Source organism: Salmo salar, unplaced genomic scaffold (assembly GCF_965601325.2).
Source record: "Salmo salar unplaced genomic scaffold, fSalSal1 ptg000136l, whole genome shotgun sequence".
Classification (NCBI taxonomy): domain Eukaryota; kingdom Metazoa; phylum Chordata; class Actinopteri; order Salmoniformes; family Salmonidae; genus Salmo; species Salmo salar.
In genome coordinates this window covers 773,565-792,699 of record NW_027675321.1, presented here as the reverse complement: position 1 = coordinate 792,699, position 19,135 = coordinate 773,565, and the positions used below count along the sequence as shown (strand labels likewise).

The following is a 19,135-nucleotide window of genomic DNA, read 5'->3' as shown; positions in this document are numbered from 1 at the left end:
GACGAGAGCGTACAGGTCGCAGTGGTGGGTGGTATATGGGGCATTGGTGACAAAACGGATGGCACTGTGATAGACTGCATCCAGTTTGCTGAGTAGAGTGTTGGAGGCTATTTTGAAAATGACATCGCCGAAGTTAACCTGTTAGGGCTAGGGGGCAGTATTGACACGGCTGGATAAAAAACATACCCGATTTAATCTGGTTACCACTCCTACCCAGTAACTAGAATATGCATATACTTATTACATATGGATAGAAAACACCCTACATTTTCTAAAACTGTTTGAATGGTGTCTGTGAGTATAACAGAACTCAAATGGCAGGTCAAAACCTGAGAGATTCCTTTACAGGAAGTGGCCTGTCTGACCATTTCTTGAACTTCTTTTCCATCTCTATCATTTACTAAGGATCTCTGCTCTAACGTGACACTTCCCACGTCGTCCATAGGCGCTCAGAGCCCGGGAAAAAACAGAATGTCGTCATTCCAGCCCCAGGCTGAAACACATTATCGCCTTTCTCAAGTGGCCGATCAAGGGACACTGGGCTTAGGCGCGTGACCCGACCGCCCCCGCCTTTGGGATTTTTTCCTCTGTTTGCCGAAAAGGAGATTCCCTGTCGGAATATTATCGCTTTTCTACGAGAAAAATGTCGTAAAAATTGATTTTAAACAGCGGTTGACATGCTTCGAAGTACGGTAATGGAATATTTAGAATTTTATTGTCACGAATTGCGCCATGCGCGCGACACTTCTTTACTATTTCGGATAGTGTATGGAACGCACGAACAAAACGCCGCTATTCGGATATAACGATGGATTATTTTGGACCAAACCAACATTTGTTATTGAAGTAGCAGTCCTGGGTGTGCATTCTGACGAAGACAACAAAAGGTAATCAAACTTTTATAATAGTAAATATGATTATGGTGAGTGCTAAACTTGCCGGGTGTCTAAATAGCGAGCCCGTGATGCCTGGGCTATGTACTTAGAATATTGCAAAATGTGCTTTCACCAAAAAGCTATTTTAAAATCGGACATATCGAGTGCATAGAGGAGGTCTGTATCTATAATTCTTAAAATAATTGTTATGCTTTTTGTGAACGTTTATCGTGAGTAATTTAGTAAAATGTTAGCGAATTCCCCGGAAGTTTGCGGGGGGTATGCTAGTTCTGAACGTCACATGCTAATGTAAAAAGCTGGTTTTTGATATAAATATGAACTTGATTGAACAAAACATGCATGTATTGTATAACATATTGTCCTAGGGTTGTCATCTGATTAAGATCATCAAAGGTGAGTGCTGCATTTAGCTGTCTTCTGGGTTTTGGTGACATTATATGCTGGCTTGAAAAATGGGTGTCTGATTATTTCTGGCTTGGTACTCTGCTGACATAATCTAATGTTTTGCTTTCGTTGTAAAGCCTTTTTGAAATCGGACAGTGTGGTTAGATTAACGAGAGTCTTGTCTTTAAATAGCTGTAAAATAGTCATATGTTTGAGAAATTGAAGTAATAGGATTTTTAACGTTTTGAAAATCGCGCCACAGGCTGCCAGTGGCTGTTACGTAGGTGGGACGCAAGCGTCCCACCTAGCCCATAGAGGTTAACCTCTATGGGCTTTTTACATGCTAATGTAAAAAGCTGGTTTTTGATATAAATATGAACTTGATTGAACAAAACATGCATGTATTGTATAACATAATGTCCTAGGAGTGTCATCTGATGAAGATTATCAAATGCGCACAACAGTAAACCGATAATCTCATAGATAACCTCACCTGAATACCATATTCATAATGTATCAAATATAATGTGCTGCATTTAGCTGTGGTTTTGGTTTTTGTGACATATCAAACGCTGTTTAAAATCAATTTTTATGCTACTTTTCTCGTAAAATAGCGATAATATTACAACCGGGCAACGTTGTATTCATTCAAAGGCTGAAAGAAAAAAAAATTGAATTCTCGTGAACGCGCATCTCAGTCTCACTGTCCCCAGGCTGACTGATCACAAACAGAGCTGCTGTACTTTGCCCAGAGACAGCAGACACCCCATTCCACTTTCTGGTGGCTTTAGAGAGCAAATGGAAGCCTTAGAAAGTGTCACGTTACAGCACAGATGCTGTAATGTCGATAGAGATGCAGAAGGACAACAAATTATCAGACAGGGCCTTCCTGTATGGAATCTTCTCAGGTTTTTGCCTGCCATATGAGTTCTGTTATACTCACAGACACCATTCAAACAGTTTTAGAAACTTTAGAGTGTTTTCTATCCAAATCTACTAATTATATGCATATTCTAGTTTCTGGGCAGGAGTAGTAACCAGATTAAATCGGGTACGTTTTTTATCCGGACGTGAAAATACTGCCCCCTATCCCAAACAGGGTAAACTATCATTATAACATCATGGATGAATTCTAGAATATACTATATAGCCTAGAAACCTGGTTAAACTATCATTATGACCTCATGGATGGCCAGTCCTTGTATTCATAGTGTAGTGAATTCAGGGGGAGGCCCTGAGCTGAACTCAAACCTGGGTCCAGTGACTGTCAAGCCAACACCTTATAACTGTTACGCCAAGATGTCTGAACTTCTTGACGAGGTCCCTATGAATTTGAGAGTGGTTACATTTCTCCTTCCCCCATCCCTCAGCTGTTCACCAAACCAAGTCTCTGGGCAGCCATTTTGTTTCTGTTTTAAAACTAGGTTGCCCCTTTAAAAAAGCCACACAATCAATCAACCAATCTGCAGTCCAAACAATAACAAAGCTGTCATTCCACCACTGTTTTGGTTATAAGATGATGATGGGGTTGGAGAAATGTAACTACTCTCAAATTCATAGACAGACCTATGGATACAAGGACTGACCATCCATGATGTCAACATTATAGTTTTAACCATGTTGAGGCTATACAGTGTTGGTTTACATTGTTTCTAAACATTGGAGTAAAAAAAGTTTCTTTGGGGGTTCTGATGGGGTACAACAGTCGAACTAAGCTCATGAGGCATGTGTTATATTCTTCAAGAATCAATGGCTATAAATTAATAATTTAAAAGTCGCAATATGGATGTAGCTATTGCATATTTCAGCTTTAACACCACACATCAGTTCAACAACTGCAGAGTTTGTGCCTCTGTATTTAAGACAGTACTTACTAGTGTTAATCAGGGAACGGTTTCTCAAAACCATCTTATGGCTAAGTTCACCGTTAGAACCATTGGACGCCTTAAGATGCATTTGGGAAACCGGGCCCAGATGTCCAGTTTCCTCCTCTATCGATGTAACAGTCATCTCCCCCTCTTCCTAAACTGCATCCTCCTCTTCTTTTACTGTGACATCCTCCTCCTCTTTCACTCTGAACGCGTCTTTTTCTTCTTTCACAGTAACGGCCTCACCCTCTACTTCTTGTTTTACTGTGATATTCTCTTCTTTAGCAGGAGGAGAGTAGCTCAGTGAACTCATGGTCGGAGATGTTAGCTAGCTAGGCTAATGCTAACTTAACCAGCCCGCTAGCTGAATAATAACAACAACACCGTAAATATGAAATTAAATCGGATAACTAACTAGACGACAGAAGTGGGTTTAAAACACAGTGGCTAATATACACTAATGCGTCTAAAGAGCTTTATCGGTTTGGCTATTTTGTCTAGCAAGCTACCGTGGTGTCCGACTAACTGTTGCTGCTGTTGAAAGAAGCGTTCCGTCCACTAGATTATACGTCTCACCAACAGCATCGCCTTAAATTCCCAGACCGCCATCTGCTGACTGGAGTGGGTAACGCAGTTGAGTAAAATGTTTATTTGTCAGACAAAAGTTAAAGGGTAGGAATAAGGGACATCGCTGGTCCTAAAATATTCATTAGCCCCCCCCCCCCTAAATAAATCAATATCAATATATTTTTTCTGTGACTTTTTTTTTTTCGTCAACCGTTCCATCGCATCTTAAACTTCTAGTCCCTGGGCAGGTTATTAAAAACAATTACAATATAGACAATCATTGAACAGTGAGCACACACAGAGCAACATAGGACAAGCAAGACATAGCATAAAGACAGAGCAACATAGGACAAGCAAGATGTAGCATACAGACAGAGCAACATAGAACAAAAAGCAACAAGACAAAATCTATAAAAGCAACAAAGTGTTTCCACACCTCACAAGCTCCAGACAACATGGAAAGTGGTAATACACAGCTAGGGATTATGTTCACAAGTCTGATTGACCTTTAGCCATGTCTTCATGCAATTTGTGAAAGTGTGATGTGTGGTGCAGTTATGTGTGTCTGATGGCAGTGTATTCCAGACATGGGACGCTCTCACAGAGAAAGCGGATTTACTAAAGGTGCTTTTCCTTAAGGGAACTATACAGTCACCTCTCATGGCAGACCTTGTGGATCTGCTGCCATATGTTTGGGTTTTCTGTTTAACAAAAATACTGAGTGGAGGGGGAGCCAGGCCATTTAGGATCTGGAATACAAGACATGCGTCGGTGTATTGCACAAGATCTTCCCAACTCAGGAGCTCATGCTTTCTGAGGATGTAACAGGTATGATTTCATCCATCTCAAGGCATCGGGGGAAAAGTTGAACTTGGACAATTTTGTGATGAGAATCTCATGGTTAACAGTATCGAAAGCCTTCCTTAGGTCCAGAAACACAGCCCCAACAACGCCCCCTTTGTCCATCTTGGACTTCACATTTTCCAGAAGAAAGAAGTTAAAGCAGAAGAAAGCAGTTATGTTATAAATACAAGTTCAATCTGTACTTCAATGCACATCTGTTGTGCATTATAAAAACAGAGGAAGAAAGAGGAGGTGGTGAGAGAGGTGTAAAAGACAGAAAGGGAAAGAGGTAAGCACATAGGAGCAGGGAAGGCAGCACATGATTAATGAATCACAGTGCTACATAAATATTCTCTCAGTTCATCACAATTACATAATAGTGTCTCTAGTCGGCCCAAAGGTTCTTAAAAGCAGGTGAGGTGGTGATGATGGGACTGGGGGTTGGCATTCTCTCACATCAAAACATATCTGCAGACGAGAGACAGATGGAGAGAGAGAGAGCATGTTTAAACCTTGTGTTTTTATTTTTTATTCTAACATTGTTAGTCATCAATCAGGAGGTGAAATGTAAAACTGACCTTGGATCATTAACTCTGGGACTATTGCATCTCTGTCTGTATTTCAATGTAAAGCATCTCTTTAATAATACTTCCTGTATAATATAAACTGACCTGCAGATCCCCTCCTGGTCCTCGTGTCCATCCTCATGAAGTTACGCAGGACACAGGTAGCCTTCACACACCTGAATTCCTCCAGGAGGCAGTCCCAGATGACCCTGGTCACCCAACCTTGCAGTGCCCTACACGGTAACTGTAGGCAATCGTTTTGAAGGAATCTCCAGTTACAAGGTATCTGTAGGAATATGGAAGACAATGTAATTATTAGACTGTTACATCACCAGGTCATTGTGGATTACTAAAGTATAATGTCCCTGATAACAAATCATGATAACATTGGATTGATAGATGCATGGGCACACATATGTACATGTGTAGCATGTGACAATAACAGGATCATATCAAGGATAGCATCACAAATGAATACATAAATACCACTTGAAGCTTGATGATGAGTTTGAATCATTTGAATCAGCTGTGCAGTGTGAAGGCAAAAACAACAATGTGCCCCTCTTTGAGTCCCCAGGACTGAGAACCACTGCTCTTCATTGGGACCTCTTCATATGTAGACTGGCTTTCATAGAGCTCTTTATCTGAGGACAGAAAACCTCACAAGAAACAGACTTCATTATAGTCAAATTACACCACACTGAATATTATGTTACTATTATCTCCGTCCTCACTTCTAGGGACAGGAACTACACAAAAGTACCTGCCCTATCCAGAATAGCCTCCTCTCTCACTGACAGTTGGGGCTGCTATCCTTTCACCCTCCTCCATGGCTGTTAGCTAGCTACCTACAAATGCATGTGGAGTTTGTTTTTTACAATGATAAATACATCAAGATAGCTAGCTAAAATGAAGTTAGGTAGCTGGTGATATTTAATTATATCTATACAGAATGTGATATTTAATTCTATCTAGCTATCTATCTATACAGAATGTGTAGTTGGCTAGATAGCTAGCTCATTTAGCAGCTCATTTGAGTTAGCCTGCACTGTAGCTAGTTAGCTAATAATACATCGGGTTTTTTTACATTTTCAAAATCTATTTACTTACTTACTTGAATAGGTTCTTCCAGCAATGTGGACAACTGGAAACAGGGCAGTAAAGTTTGTCACCAGAGCGTTTTAGAGGATATTACTATTGAACTATATACCCATTTAAGAACCAGACCTTCATACAAACTTGCTCTGCTGAATTCTTGACGGAGTCACAATGGGCGGCCTAAGAGGCATCTAGTCCATCTGCTGACTGGACGCAGTTCAGTAAAATGTACATTTTATCTTCAGACAACAAGTTAAAGGGGTCAAATACTTATTTCACTCATTAAAATGCAAATCAATTTATAACATTTTTGACATGCGTTTTTCAGGATTTTTTGTTGTTGTTATTCTGTCTCTCACTGTTCAAATAAACCATTAAAATGATAGACTGATCATTTCTTTGTCAGTGAAAGTGTAAGTGGGCAAACGTACAAAATCAGCAGGGGATCAAATACTTTTCCCCCCCACTGTATCTCAGTCTATGCTGCTCTGACATTGTTTATCCATATATTTATATATTCCTAATTCCATTCCTTTACTTAGATTTGTGTGTATTAGGTATTTGTTGTGAAATTGTTAGATATTAATTGTTAGAAATTACTGCACTGTGGGAACTAGAAGGACAAGCATTTCACTACACCTGCAATAACATCTGCTGAACACCTGTATGTGACCAACAACATTTGATTTATTATGAAGGTAATTTGTGTCAAATTTACTTTTCCCCTCATTCACCCCATCTCTTTACATTGCTGATGCATAATCAGTGGCCTGACTGTGTCAAAGGCTCATCCTGGTAGATCTGAACCTAATGCAGCTTGGAGTGATCAGATGACAGAAGTCACATTTAGGTGCCAGGTGTAACTGAGGCCATAGATGCTCCATATCCATTACTTTGAGAGTTTTATATAATATGACTAAATGTGTTTCTGTGTTGCAGGGACAGTCAAGAAATGTAACAGCAAGGCCACAGAACATGACATAAGCAGAGCTGTGGGAGACCACTTCAAGCCCCTGGTAGAGCCGGGGGTGGTGTTTACCACTCCACCACGCCTTCAGCAGGCTGGAAAAGTGGGATTGATCTGGTTGATCCATTTGTTTGTGTCCGTTTCCAGTAGTTGAATCCTTTGACATATTGTTGAATTAAACATTTATCTTCAACAAATGCACTGGGTTGGTTGAAAAGTGATACTAAACGTACATACCAGCACTATTTTGACATAGTGGGAAATATACTGAATTTATACTTTTTTCATAATAAGATGGACCAAGATACGTATTGGTTTTGCAAGAGTCTGTTGATTGTCAGTCATTATGTTAATTTCTTTTGCAATATGTTCAAATCAAGCTTTATTTATACAACACATTTCAGACATGGATGCTTCACAGGAAAAAAATAAAACAATGAAAATAAACAGAAATATTTACCACAACAAACATAAGATTAACAACTGAAAGACGAATTAGCATTCTAAGGAAAATCCATTGATTAAAATATTAATTGGATGCAACATCCAACCCAAAATATAAGCATGTTTTTTGGAGGGGCTCTGAAAGACACTATGGGGGTGTCCACTGAAAGTTGACTAGTAACAACAACTGGGACCTAAAAGACACCCACCATGAGACCCACTAAATCTGCCCAAGAAGAGGAAAACAGAAGAAAAACCCACACCAAACTTAAAGACAGGAAGTAAACCAAAAAGGTGGAGCAACTAAAGGTGTTGACTCTCCACATGTATCAAGACAACTGGAGCACTGGGCCAGACACTCTTAAATAGAACCTGGACCAGCTCAGGTGAAACACCTTCCCACTAACGAGATGGACAAGCCAGCACAGGTGTAACACATACTGACTAACGAGAAGACACCAATCAGTGCGTCCTACGTGCTAACGAGCTAGACGTGCTAACGCGCTAGACGGGCTAACGAGCTAGACGGGCTAACGAGCTAGACGTGCTAACGAGCTATACGTGCTAACGAGCTAGACGTGCTAACGAGCTATACGTGCTAAAGTCCAACCTCAAAACATAAATGGAAAAACCAAAGCCTGTAACACCTTAAGACAACAAATATATCCTATATTTTTGTTGGAAAAGTTTGCTCACCACCAACAGAAAACAACTTCCATTTCACATTATAATCAACTACAATGCTTCACCTTCACCAATATAAACATGGTGTCTACTGGCTGTCAACAATTAAAAACAAGAAAAAACACGTATTTCTAAATAATAATATACAATAGGATTATTTGTTTCTCCTTTTTCTTTCTATAGAATCCTAAATCCCACTAGCTTCTAGAACTCTCGTCTTCCTAAAACTCACTAGCTTCTAGAACTCTCGTCTTCCTAAATCCCACTAGCTTCTAGAACTCTCGTCTACCTAAAAAACACTAGCTTCTAGAACTCTCGTCTTTCTAAATCCCACAAGCTTCTAGAACTCTCGTCTACCTAAAACTCACTAGCTTCTAGAACTCTCGTCTTCCTAAAACTCACTAGCTTCTAGAACTCTCGTCTTCCTAAAACTCACTAGATTCTAGAACTCTCCTCTTTCTAAATCCCACTAGCTTCTAGAACTCTCGTCTCCTTGGAACGAGGCCAAACAAAACTCATCTCCAATACGGAAAAACGTGCAGTCAAAATAAATAAAGATCCATAGCAACGCACTAGCTAAATGCAAAACAGAAATCTTATATCCATTTGGGGGGAAATCAGGTTGAACCTGCTCCTGAAACTAACACAACAAAACAAAAACACATGGAAATGGAGATATATTTTACCTCACTGGTTAGAGGACAACCTGCAGAAGACAGTCAGCTACATTTTGGAGTGATGCATTTAAATTTAGGGGTCCCTAAACAAAGGAACACAACACTTATTTGTCATAACTCATCGATATCATGTTGAAATCAATTGTGCTGAGAGGAGGGAGATGAGGTTGCACGTCCTGTTAAAACTAACAGCTCAAAAACCACACGGAATCTGGGAATAATGTGTACATCCCTGGTTAGAGGACAACTGGTAGAAAGCTGCTAGATACATTTTGATTCAAGTGCGTAACCAACATGGTAAGTGTAACACAACTCTTTTTTTGTTAGTGACTTTTTATTAAATCTCATAAATAGTACTCTTCCATTTCAGAGCCTGGATTTTCCCCCTGAGGCTAATATCCATATCATGTTGAAATCAATAGAACAGGGGCAAACGTTTAGGGTTCTACATTGTGACATCATTAAAATACTCCTACTACAATGTTAAAACATTCTACATTGTGACATTATATCATTGATATCATGAAACAACTCATTCATGTATTTTCTGATGTTTGATCAGATGTATTTTACCGGAGAATCTCTTGTCACACTGATCACAGCTATAATCAAATCAAATTTAAATCAAATCAAATCAAATTTATTTTTATATAGCCCTTCGTACATCAGCTGATATTCTCAAAGTGCTGTACAGAAACCCAGCCTAAAACCCCAAACAGCAAGCAAAGCATGTGAAAGAAGCACGGTGGCTAGGAAAAACTCCCTAGGAAAAACTCCCTAGAAAGGCCAAAAACCTAGGAAGAAACCTAGAGAGGAACCAGGCTATGAGGGGTGGCCAGTCCTCTTCTGGCTGTGCAGGGTGGATATTAAAACAGAACATGGTCAAAATGTTAAAATGTTAAAATGTTCATAAATGACCAGCATGGTCAAATAATAATAATCATAGTAGTTGTCGAGGGTGCAACAAGCACGTCCGGTGAACAGGTCAGGGTTCCATAGCCGCAGGCAGAACAGTTGAAACTGGAGCAGCAGCACGGCCAGGTGGACTGGGGACAGCAAGGAGTCATCATACCAGGTAGTCCTGAGGCATGGTCCTAGGGCTCAGGTCCTCCGAGAGAAAGACAGAAAGAGAGAAAGAGAGAATTAGAGAGAGCATATTTAAATACACACAGGACACCGGATAAGACAAGAGAAATACTCCAGATGTAACAGACTGACCCTAGCCCCCCGACACATAAACTACTGCAGCATAAATACTGGAGGCTGAGACAGGAGGGATCAGAAGACACTGTGGCCCCATCCGATGATACCCCCGGACAGGGCCAAACAGGCAGGATATAACCCCACCCACTTTGCCAAAGCACAGCCCCCACACCACTAGAGGGATGTCTCCAACCACCAACTTACCGTCCTAAGACAAGGCCGAGTATAGCCCACAACGATCTCCGCCATGGCACAACCCAAGGGGGGGGGGGGGGGGGGCGCCAACCCAGACAGGAAGACCACGTCAGTGACTCAACCCACTCAAGTGACGCACCCCTCCCATGGACGGCATGGAAGAACACCAGTAGGCCAGTGACTCAGCCTCTGTAAAAGGGTTAGAGGCAGAGAATCCCAGTGGAAAGAGGGGAACCGGCAAGGCAGAGACAGCAAGGGCGGTTCGTTGCTCCAGCCTTTCCGTTCACCTTCACACTCCTGGGCCAGACTATACTTAATCATAGGACCTACTGAAGAGATAAGTCTTCAGTAAAGACTTAAAGGTTGAGACTGAGTCTGCGTCTCTCACATTGGTAGGCAGACCATTCCATAAAAATGGAGCTCTATAGGAGAAAGCCCTACCTCCAGCCGTTTGCTTAGAAATTCTAGGGACAATTAGGAGGCCTGCGTCTTGTGACCGTAGCGTACGTGTAGGTATGTACGGCAGGACCAAATCGGAAAGATAGGTAGGAGCAAGCCCATGTAATGCTTTGTAGGTTAGCAGTAAAACCTTGAAATCAGCCCTTGCCTTAACAGGAAGCCAGTGTAGGGAGGCTAACACTGGAGTAATATGATCACATTTTTTGGTTCTAGTCAGGATTCTAGCAGCCGTATTTAGCACTAACTGAAGTTTATTTAGTGCTTTATCCGGGTAGCCGGAAAGTAGAGCATTGCAGTAGTCCAGCCTAGAAGTAACAAAAGCATGGATTAATTTTTCTGCGTCATTTTTGGACAGAAAATTTCTGATTTTTGCAATGTTACGTAGATGGAAAAAAGCTGTCCTTGAAACAGTCTTGATATGTTCTTCAAAAGAGAGATCAGGGTCCAGAGTAACGCCGAGGTCCTTCACAGTTTTATTTGAGACGACTGTACAACCATCCAGATTAATTGTCAGATTCAACAGAAGATCTCTTTGTTTCTTGGGACCTAGAACAAGCATCTCTGTTTTGTCCGAGTTTAAAAGTAGAAAGTTTGCAGCCATCCACTTCTTTATGTCTGAAACACAGGCTTCTAGCGAGGGCAATTTTGGGGCTTCACCATGTTTCATTGAAATGTACAGCTGTGTGTCGTCTGCATAGCAGTGAAATTTAACATTATGTTTTCGAATGACATCCCCAAGAGGTAAAATATATAGTGAAAACAATAGTGGTCCTAAAACGGAACCTTGAGGAACACCGAAATTTACAATTGATTTGTCAGAGGACAAACCATTCACAGAGACAAACTGATATCTTTCCGACAGATAAGATCTAAACCAGGCCAGAACTTGTCCATGTAGACCAATTTGGGTTTCCAATCTCTCCAAAAGAATGTGGTGATCGATGGTATCAAAAGCGGCACTAAGATCTAGGAGCACGAGGACAGATGCAGAGCCTCGGTCTGACGTCATTAAAAGGTCATTTACCACCTTCACAAGTGCAGTCTCAGTGCTATGATGGGGTCTAAAACCAGACTGAAGCGTTTCGTATACATTGTTTGTCTTCAGGAAGGCAGTCAGTTGCTGTGCAACAGCTTTTTCTAAAATTTTGGAGAGGAATGGAAGATTCGATATAGGCCGATAGTTTTTTATAATTTCTGGATCAAGATTCGGCTTTTTCAAGAGAGGCTTTATTACTGCCACTTTTAGTGAGCTTGGTACACATCCGGTGGATAGAGAGCCGTTTATTATGTTCAACATAGGAGGGCCAAGCACAGGAAGCAGCTCTTTCAGTAGTTTAGTTGGAATAGGGTCCAGTATGCAGCTTGAGGGTTTGGAGGCCATGATTATTTTCATCATTGCGTCAAGAGATATAGTACTAAAACACTTTAGTATCTCCCTTGATCCTAGGTCCTGGCAGAGTTGTGCAGACTCAGGACAATGGAGCTTTGGAGGAATACCCAGATTTAAAGAGGAGTCTGTAATTTGCTTTCTAATGATCATGATCTTTTCCTCAAAGAAGTTCATAAATTTATTACTGCTGAAGTGAAAGCCATCCTCCATTTGCGAAGGCTGCTTTTTAGTTAGCTTTGCGACAGTATCAAAAAGAAATTTCGGATTGTTCTTATTTTCCTCAATTAAGTTGGAAAAATAGGATGATCGAGCAGCAGTAAGGGCTCTTCGATACTGCACGGTACTGTCTTTCCAAGCTAGTCGGAAGACTTCCAGTTTGGTGTGGCGCCATTTCCGTTCCAATTTTCTGGAAGCTTGCTTCAGAGCTCGTGTATTTTCTGTATACCAGGGAGCTAGTTTCTTATGACAGATGTTTTTAGTTTTTAGGGGTGCAACTGCATCTAGGGTATTGCGCAAGGTTAAATTGAGTTCCTCGGTTAGGTGGTTAACTGATTTTTGTCCTCTGACGTCCTTGGGTAGGCAGAGGCAGTCTGGAAGGGCATCAAGGAATCTTTGGGTTGTCTGAGAATTTATAGCACGACTTTTAATGCTCCTTGGTTGGGGTCTGAGCAGATTATTTGTTGCAATTGCAAACGTAATAAAATGGTGGTCCGATAGTCCAGGATTATGAGGAAAAACATTTAGATCCACAACATTTATTCCATGGGACAAAACTAGGTCCAGAGTATGACTGTGGCAGTGAGTAGGTCCAGAGACATGTTGGACAAAACCCACTGAGTCGATGATGGCTCCGAAAGCCTTTTGGAGTGGGTCTGTGGACTTTTCCATGTGAATGTTAAAGTCACCAAAAATTAGAATATTATCTGCTATGACTACAAGATCCGATAGGAATTCAGGGAACTCAGTGAGGAACACTGCATATGGCCCAGGAGGCCTATAAACAGGCCTATATAAGATTTCTCTCCTGTGTGTGTTCTCTGGTGTCGAGTCAGAGAGCCAGATGTAGTAAAACTCTTCCCACATTGACCACAACTAGAAGGTTTCTCTCCTGTGTGTGTTCTTTGGTGTAGAGTAAGATAGCCAGATGTAGTAAAACTCTTCCCACATTGACCACAGCTATAAGGTTTCTCTCCTGTGTGTCTTCTCTGGTGTCGAGTCAGAGAGCCAGATGTAGTAAAACTCTTCCCACATTGACCACAACTATAAGGTTTCTCTCCTGTGTGTGTTTTCTGGTGTATAGTCAGAGAGCCAGATGCAGCAAAACTCTTCCCACATTGATTACAGCTATATTGTTTCTCTCCTGTGTGTGTTCTCTGGTGTAATATCAGGCTGTCTGGCCAAGTAAAACTCTTCCCACATTTATTACAGCTATAAGGTTTCTCTCCTGTGTGTACTCGCTGGTGTCTAGTCAGATGGCAAGATGAAATATAAGTCTTCCCACATTGATCACAGCTATAAGGTTTCTCTCCTGTGTGTGTTCTCTGGTGTACAGTCAGGTCACTAGATGAAATAAAACTTTTCACACATTGATTACAACTAAAAGATTTCTCTCCTGTGTGTATCCTCTGGTGTGATAACAGGTTGCTTGACTGAGTAAAACTCTTCCCACATTGAGTACAGCTGTACGGTTTCTCTCCTGTGTGTATTCTCTGGTGTAGAGTCAGATAGAAAGATGTAGTAAAACTCCTCCCACATTGATCACAGCTGTAAGATTTCTCTCCTGTGTGAATTCTCAGGTGTACTTTTAGTGCTTTTAATCTTAAGTAACTCTTCCCACAATCAAAACAGTGGTGAGATTTCTCTCCTGTGTGTGTTCGCTGGTGTATTTTAAGTTCTGATGAAGATTTGCAATGTTTTCCACAGTCAGAGCAGCAGATAGATTTCTTCCCTGTGGGTCTCTGCTGGTGTTTCTTGAGGTGATAGAATCTGGACAGACTCTTCTCTGACTCGTTAGCATCATGATGTTGAGGCTCCCCAGAGGATCCATGATAGTCACGTCTCTCTCCTGTGTGAACAAGTCAGACAGATAGTTAAAGGCTCACAACAGCAGAAATCCACTGAAAAAGGTGATGCCAACAGCGTAGCCATGATACTGTACAACAATTGACGTCTGTAATGAATGTTAAAATTACTTGACAATTGTCTTAAGACAGTCAAGTGAGCAACAATAGTCATATTTAGTCTTGTTTTCACATTAGTAGTAACTAGAAATAAGTAAAAGGTGTTGAACTCCTAAGCAGTGTGCCAGGCGACTTTTGTTCTCAAATATAGGCACCTTTCTGTGTTTGCTAAAATTGCGACAAGGGTGATGCGCACACAATTTGATTGCAGAAACACCTCCCTGCTAATGCAGAAACCGCTAGTTATGGATGTAGTATATCTGCCTGGAACAAAAATGGTGAGCAAGTGGCCTAAGCTGTGCCATTAGAGATTCTGGGTTCGAGTCCAAGCTCTGTTGCAGCCGGCCGCGACCGGGAGGCCCATGGGGCGACGCACAATTGGCCCACCGTCGTCCGGGTTAGGGGAGGGTTTGGCCGGCAGGGATATCCTTGTCTCATCGCGCACTAGCGACTCCTGTGGCGGGCCAGGCGCAGTGCACGCTGACCAGGTTGCCAGGTGTACAGTGTTTCCTCCGACACATTGGTGCTGCTGGCTTCCGGGTTGGATGGGCATTGTGTCAAGAAGCAGCGCGGCTAGGTTGGGTTGTGTTTCAGAGGACGCATGGCTCTCGACCTTCGCCTCTCCAGAGTCCGTATGGGAGTTGCAGCGATGAGACAAGACTGTAAGTACCAATTGGGGAGAAAAAAGGGGTGAAAAAAATATATATATTTAAAAAATGGTGAGCAAAGATTAGTTTTCACAATGTATTCTGAATATTACAGCACAAGATCAGGAGTGCTACTCAAGGAAACTCACATTAAGCTCTGTGTCTATTCACTACTTCACCACCGTGGGGGAAACTCAGGGGAGTTCTCATAGGCTGACAGCAAATAAAGCCTCCATTTCCAGGTTGATTATGATTATTATTATCATTTGACACTACTTTGGATTATAATTGTAAGGCTCGTTTGAATGTCCTGATTTAATATAATGTTTGTGTTATTGTCAAATGTACTACTTTATATTTAAAAACGACTTCAACCAGTAAAATGCTCATTGGCTAGTTTTCCATCAGCCTGACATCAGCCTGACAATGAGATTTTGTCCACTAAGTGTATGCCAAAATGGTCTATAATCTCACCTAACAATAACATAGACCTACTGTAGGACCCATAACTTCACCTAACAACAACATAGACCTAGGACTATAAATCATTTAATATTTTAGGTGAAACAAGGAGACTAAAATGTCTTTGTCATGACAATTCATAACCTGATCACCAGATCATTTTGTGAATAATCCCACTAGGCTACTCTGTGATGTGTTGTCATTCTAAATGTCCTGAACAAAGGAAAATAGCTCTGTGTGTTGTACAATAGCCTATCCATCAAGGAACAGTTCTCTACACATTATGAGCTAAGTATCTCCGTTTCCAAACGGACTAACGAGACCCTACTGTAAATCAAGCAGACAATAACACATTATAAACATCAATTTGTTAGGGATGTTGGATCCAACATGGAGCACGGCATAACTGTCTTTACCAGAGTAATGAATGAAGAAGCACTTTGGTTGTTGTTGCATGTCGTGATGTTTGTCATGTGACTGTCATTCAGAAAATGATTTCCTGGATCAGCTGATGATAGTTGAACATGTGACTGTAACTAAACAGCTACAGTATTAAGTATTATGTGTAATTATTGAAGAACCACATTAATGACAGTATCCATTTGGGTGTTGTCAATAAAGTTAAGGTGACTCTTGGTTAGAACCATTGGATTTAGCAAACTCTGAAATGATTTAGGATTTCTGTGCCCATGAAAACTGTTTTCCCAGCGTAACATAAGGAAACACTAAATGTTACGTAGGTAGAGAGCATTTCAGAGATCTGAATACAGAAAACTGTCCTAACAGGACAATAACCTAAACCACAAGGCCAAATCTACACTGGAGGAGCTTACCAAGATGACATTGAATGTTCCTGAGTGGCCTAGTTACAGTTTGGACTTAAATCATCTTGAAAGTCAATGCAAGACTTGAAAACGGCTTTCTAGCAATGATCAACAACCAACTTGACAGAACAGGAAGGATTTTAAAAAGAATAATGAATATTCACATGAAGATCAGTCTCCTATTGGATGACATCACGACTTCCCATCAAGCCAACTCCTTGGAGGCCTCACTATGACATCACTCACTCCTTCTAGTTTGCAGTTGTTAAAAAAACACTATTTTGCTCAAAACATTTATTTGTTTCATGTTTCAACAGGAAAGGTTTTTTTTTAATCACTGGAGGACGTCATGAACAATTCCGACAGTACAAAAACATATTTGAGTGTAGAATGCCCTTTTAAAAATCACACATTAGTTCAACATCTGCAGAGTTTGTGTCCCTGTTTTATTAGATAGTACTCACTGTATTTACTGGTGTTAATCAGATCAATGTCCCTGTTTTATAAGATAGTACTCACTGTATTTACTGGTGTTAATCAGATCAATGTCCCTGTTTTATTAGATAGTACTCACTGTATTTACTGGTGTTAATCAGATCAATGTCCCTGTTTTATTAGATAGTACTCACTGTATTTACTGGTGTTAATCAGATCAATGTCCCTGTTTTATTAGATAGTACTCACTGTATTTACTGGTGTTAATCAGATCAATGTCCCTGTTTTATTAGATAGTACTCACTGTATTTACTGGTGTTAATCAGATCAATGTCCCTGTTTTATTAGATAGTACTCACTGTATTTACTGGTGTTAATCAGATCAATGTCCCTGTTTTATTAGATAGTACTCACTGTATTTACTGGTGTTAATCAGTTCTCCAGTCTTCTCTTCTTCGTCCTCCTCTAATGTGACAGTAATCTCCCCCTCTTCATCCTTCATTCCAAAAACGTCTTCATCTTCTTTCACTTCATCCTCCACTCCAAAAACTGCATCTTCCTCCTCTTCTTTTACTGTAACATCCTCCTCCTCTTTCACTCTGAACGCTTCCTCTTCTTTCACTGAAACGTCTTTCTCTTCTTCTTTCACGCTAACAGCCTCACCCTCTACTTGTTTTTGTATTGTAACAGCCTCCTCTTCCTCCTCCTCTTTCACCAGAGCTTCTTTCTCCGTCCAGCAGGCCTCTTCTTTAACAGAAGAGTAGCTTAGTGAACTCATGGTCGGAGATAATAGCTAGTTAGCATTAGCGACTAGACTAGTGCTAACTTAACCAGCCAGCTAGCTGACTTACAACGTAAATATTACATAAAATGGAGTACTATGTTTAAATCACAGTGGCAATTAAACCACGAAATTGTCTAAAGAACTTGAATGTTCCGACTTTGTCGGCTAGCGAGCTACCGAGGTGGCTGCAGTTGCTGAAGAAGCGTTCCGTCCACTAGATTATACGTCACACTAGAAACATCGCCTGAAAGACACATATCGCCATCTGCTGTCTGGAGGGAGGAAACGCAGTTGAGGAGGGAAAACTATTTTTATTCTTCATTGAATTATAATATTATAAAGCAGTTTAGGGAAACGTTTTTTCCTCTCCATTAAATATGAATATTATATCAACACGTACAAAGAGCAACAAGTGTTGTTTGATTAGTTCAGATTTTTTTATGAGAATTTAAAACAAACTCTACATCTACTCCACATCTGTATTTCTGATTCAGTCAAATAACTACATATCAAAATAAGCACCTAGTTATTGATACCCTTGATAAAGATGAGAAAAAAATTACTGTATAAAATAAATAAATAAACTTTACCCACTACCAGGATATTTTAGCCCAAAACCTGGTTACCTCTCTGCTAGGAGGCTGAGACTTGGCCATAAGTGGATCTTCCAGCAAGACACATCAACATCAAAGAAGAAATGGTTAATTGAGCACAAAATCAACATTTTTAATGGCCATCTCAGTCTTCGGACTTGAACTCCATTGAAAACCTGTGGTTTGAATTGAACAGGGCAGTCCACAAGCGCAGACTAAATAAATCAAGGACATGGAGAGATTCTGTATGGAGGAATGGTCTAAGGTCCCACCCAATGTGTTCTCTAATCTCATAAAACATTTCAGTGTCATTATCCTCCCAAGGGGAGGGTGCTGGAGTATTGAAAACATGGGTGGCAATAATTCAGACCCCAACCTTTTGAGAATTACATTTTAAACTAAATCTCTTTCTCTGAGCAATTGTATTAGTATAAAATAATATAATTTCCTTTTTTTGTGTTGGTGTAACAATACATCATGTAGATGTATATAATGAACAGACTAGGTCTATACTGCTCCTACATGGTGTAACAATACATCATGTAGATGTATATAATGAACAGACTAGGTCTATACTGCTCCTACATGGTGTAACAATACATCATGTAGATGTATATAATGAACAGACTAGGTCTATACTGCTCCTACATGGTGTAACAATACATCATGTAGATGTATATAATGAACAGACTAGGTCTATACTGCTCCTACATGGTGTAACAATACATCATGTAGAAGTATATAATGAACAGACTAGGTTCTATCCTATTCTACTGTATCTTAGTCTATGTATTACTCATCACATATGTATATACTGTATTCTATCCTATTCTACTGTATCTCTCTATGCATTACTCATCTCATATGTATATACTGTATTCTATCCTATTCTACTGTATCTGTCTATGTATTACTCATCTCATATGTATATACTGTATTCTATCATATTCTACTGTATCTGTCTATGTA

The 19,135-nt window shown here is 40.4% G+C and overlaps 1 protein-coding gene across 1 annotated transcript; it reads right to left on the bottom strand.

Moving 5' to 3' along the window:
• Positions 1 to 7,554: 7,554 nt before the first annotated feature.
• LOC145866913 (uncharacterized) lies at positions 7,555 to 14,310 on the bottom strand (the record flags this gene model as incomplete). The annotated part of the gene is made up of 1 exon (XM_082970985.1): positions 7,555 to 14,310. A coding segment is annotated over one exon (1,137 nt), but the record flags the coding sequence as incomplete, so codon positions are not given.
• Positions 14,311 to 19,135: the final 4,825 nt, after the last annotated feature.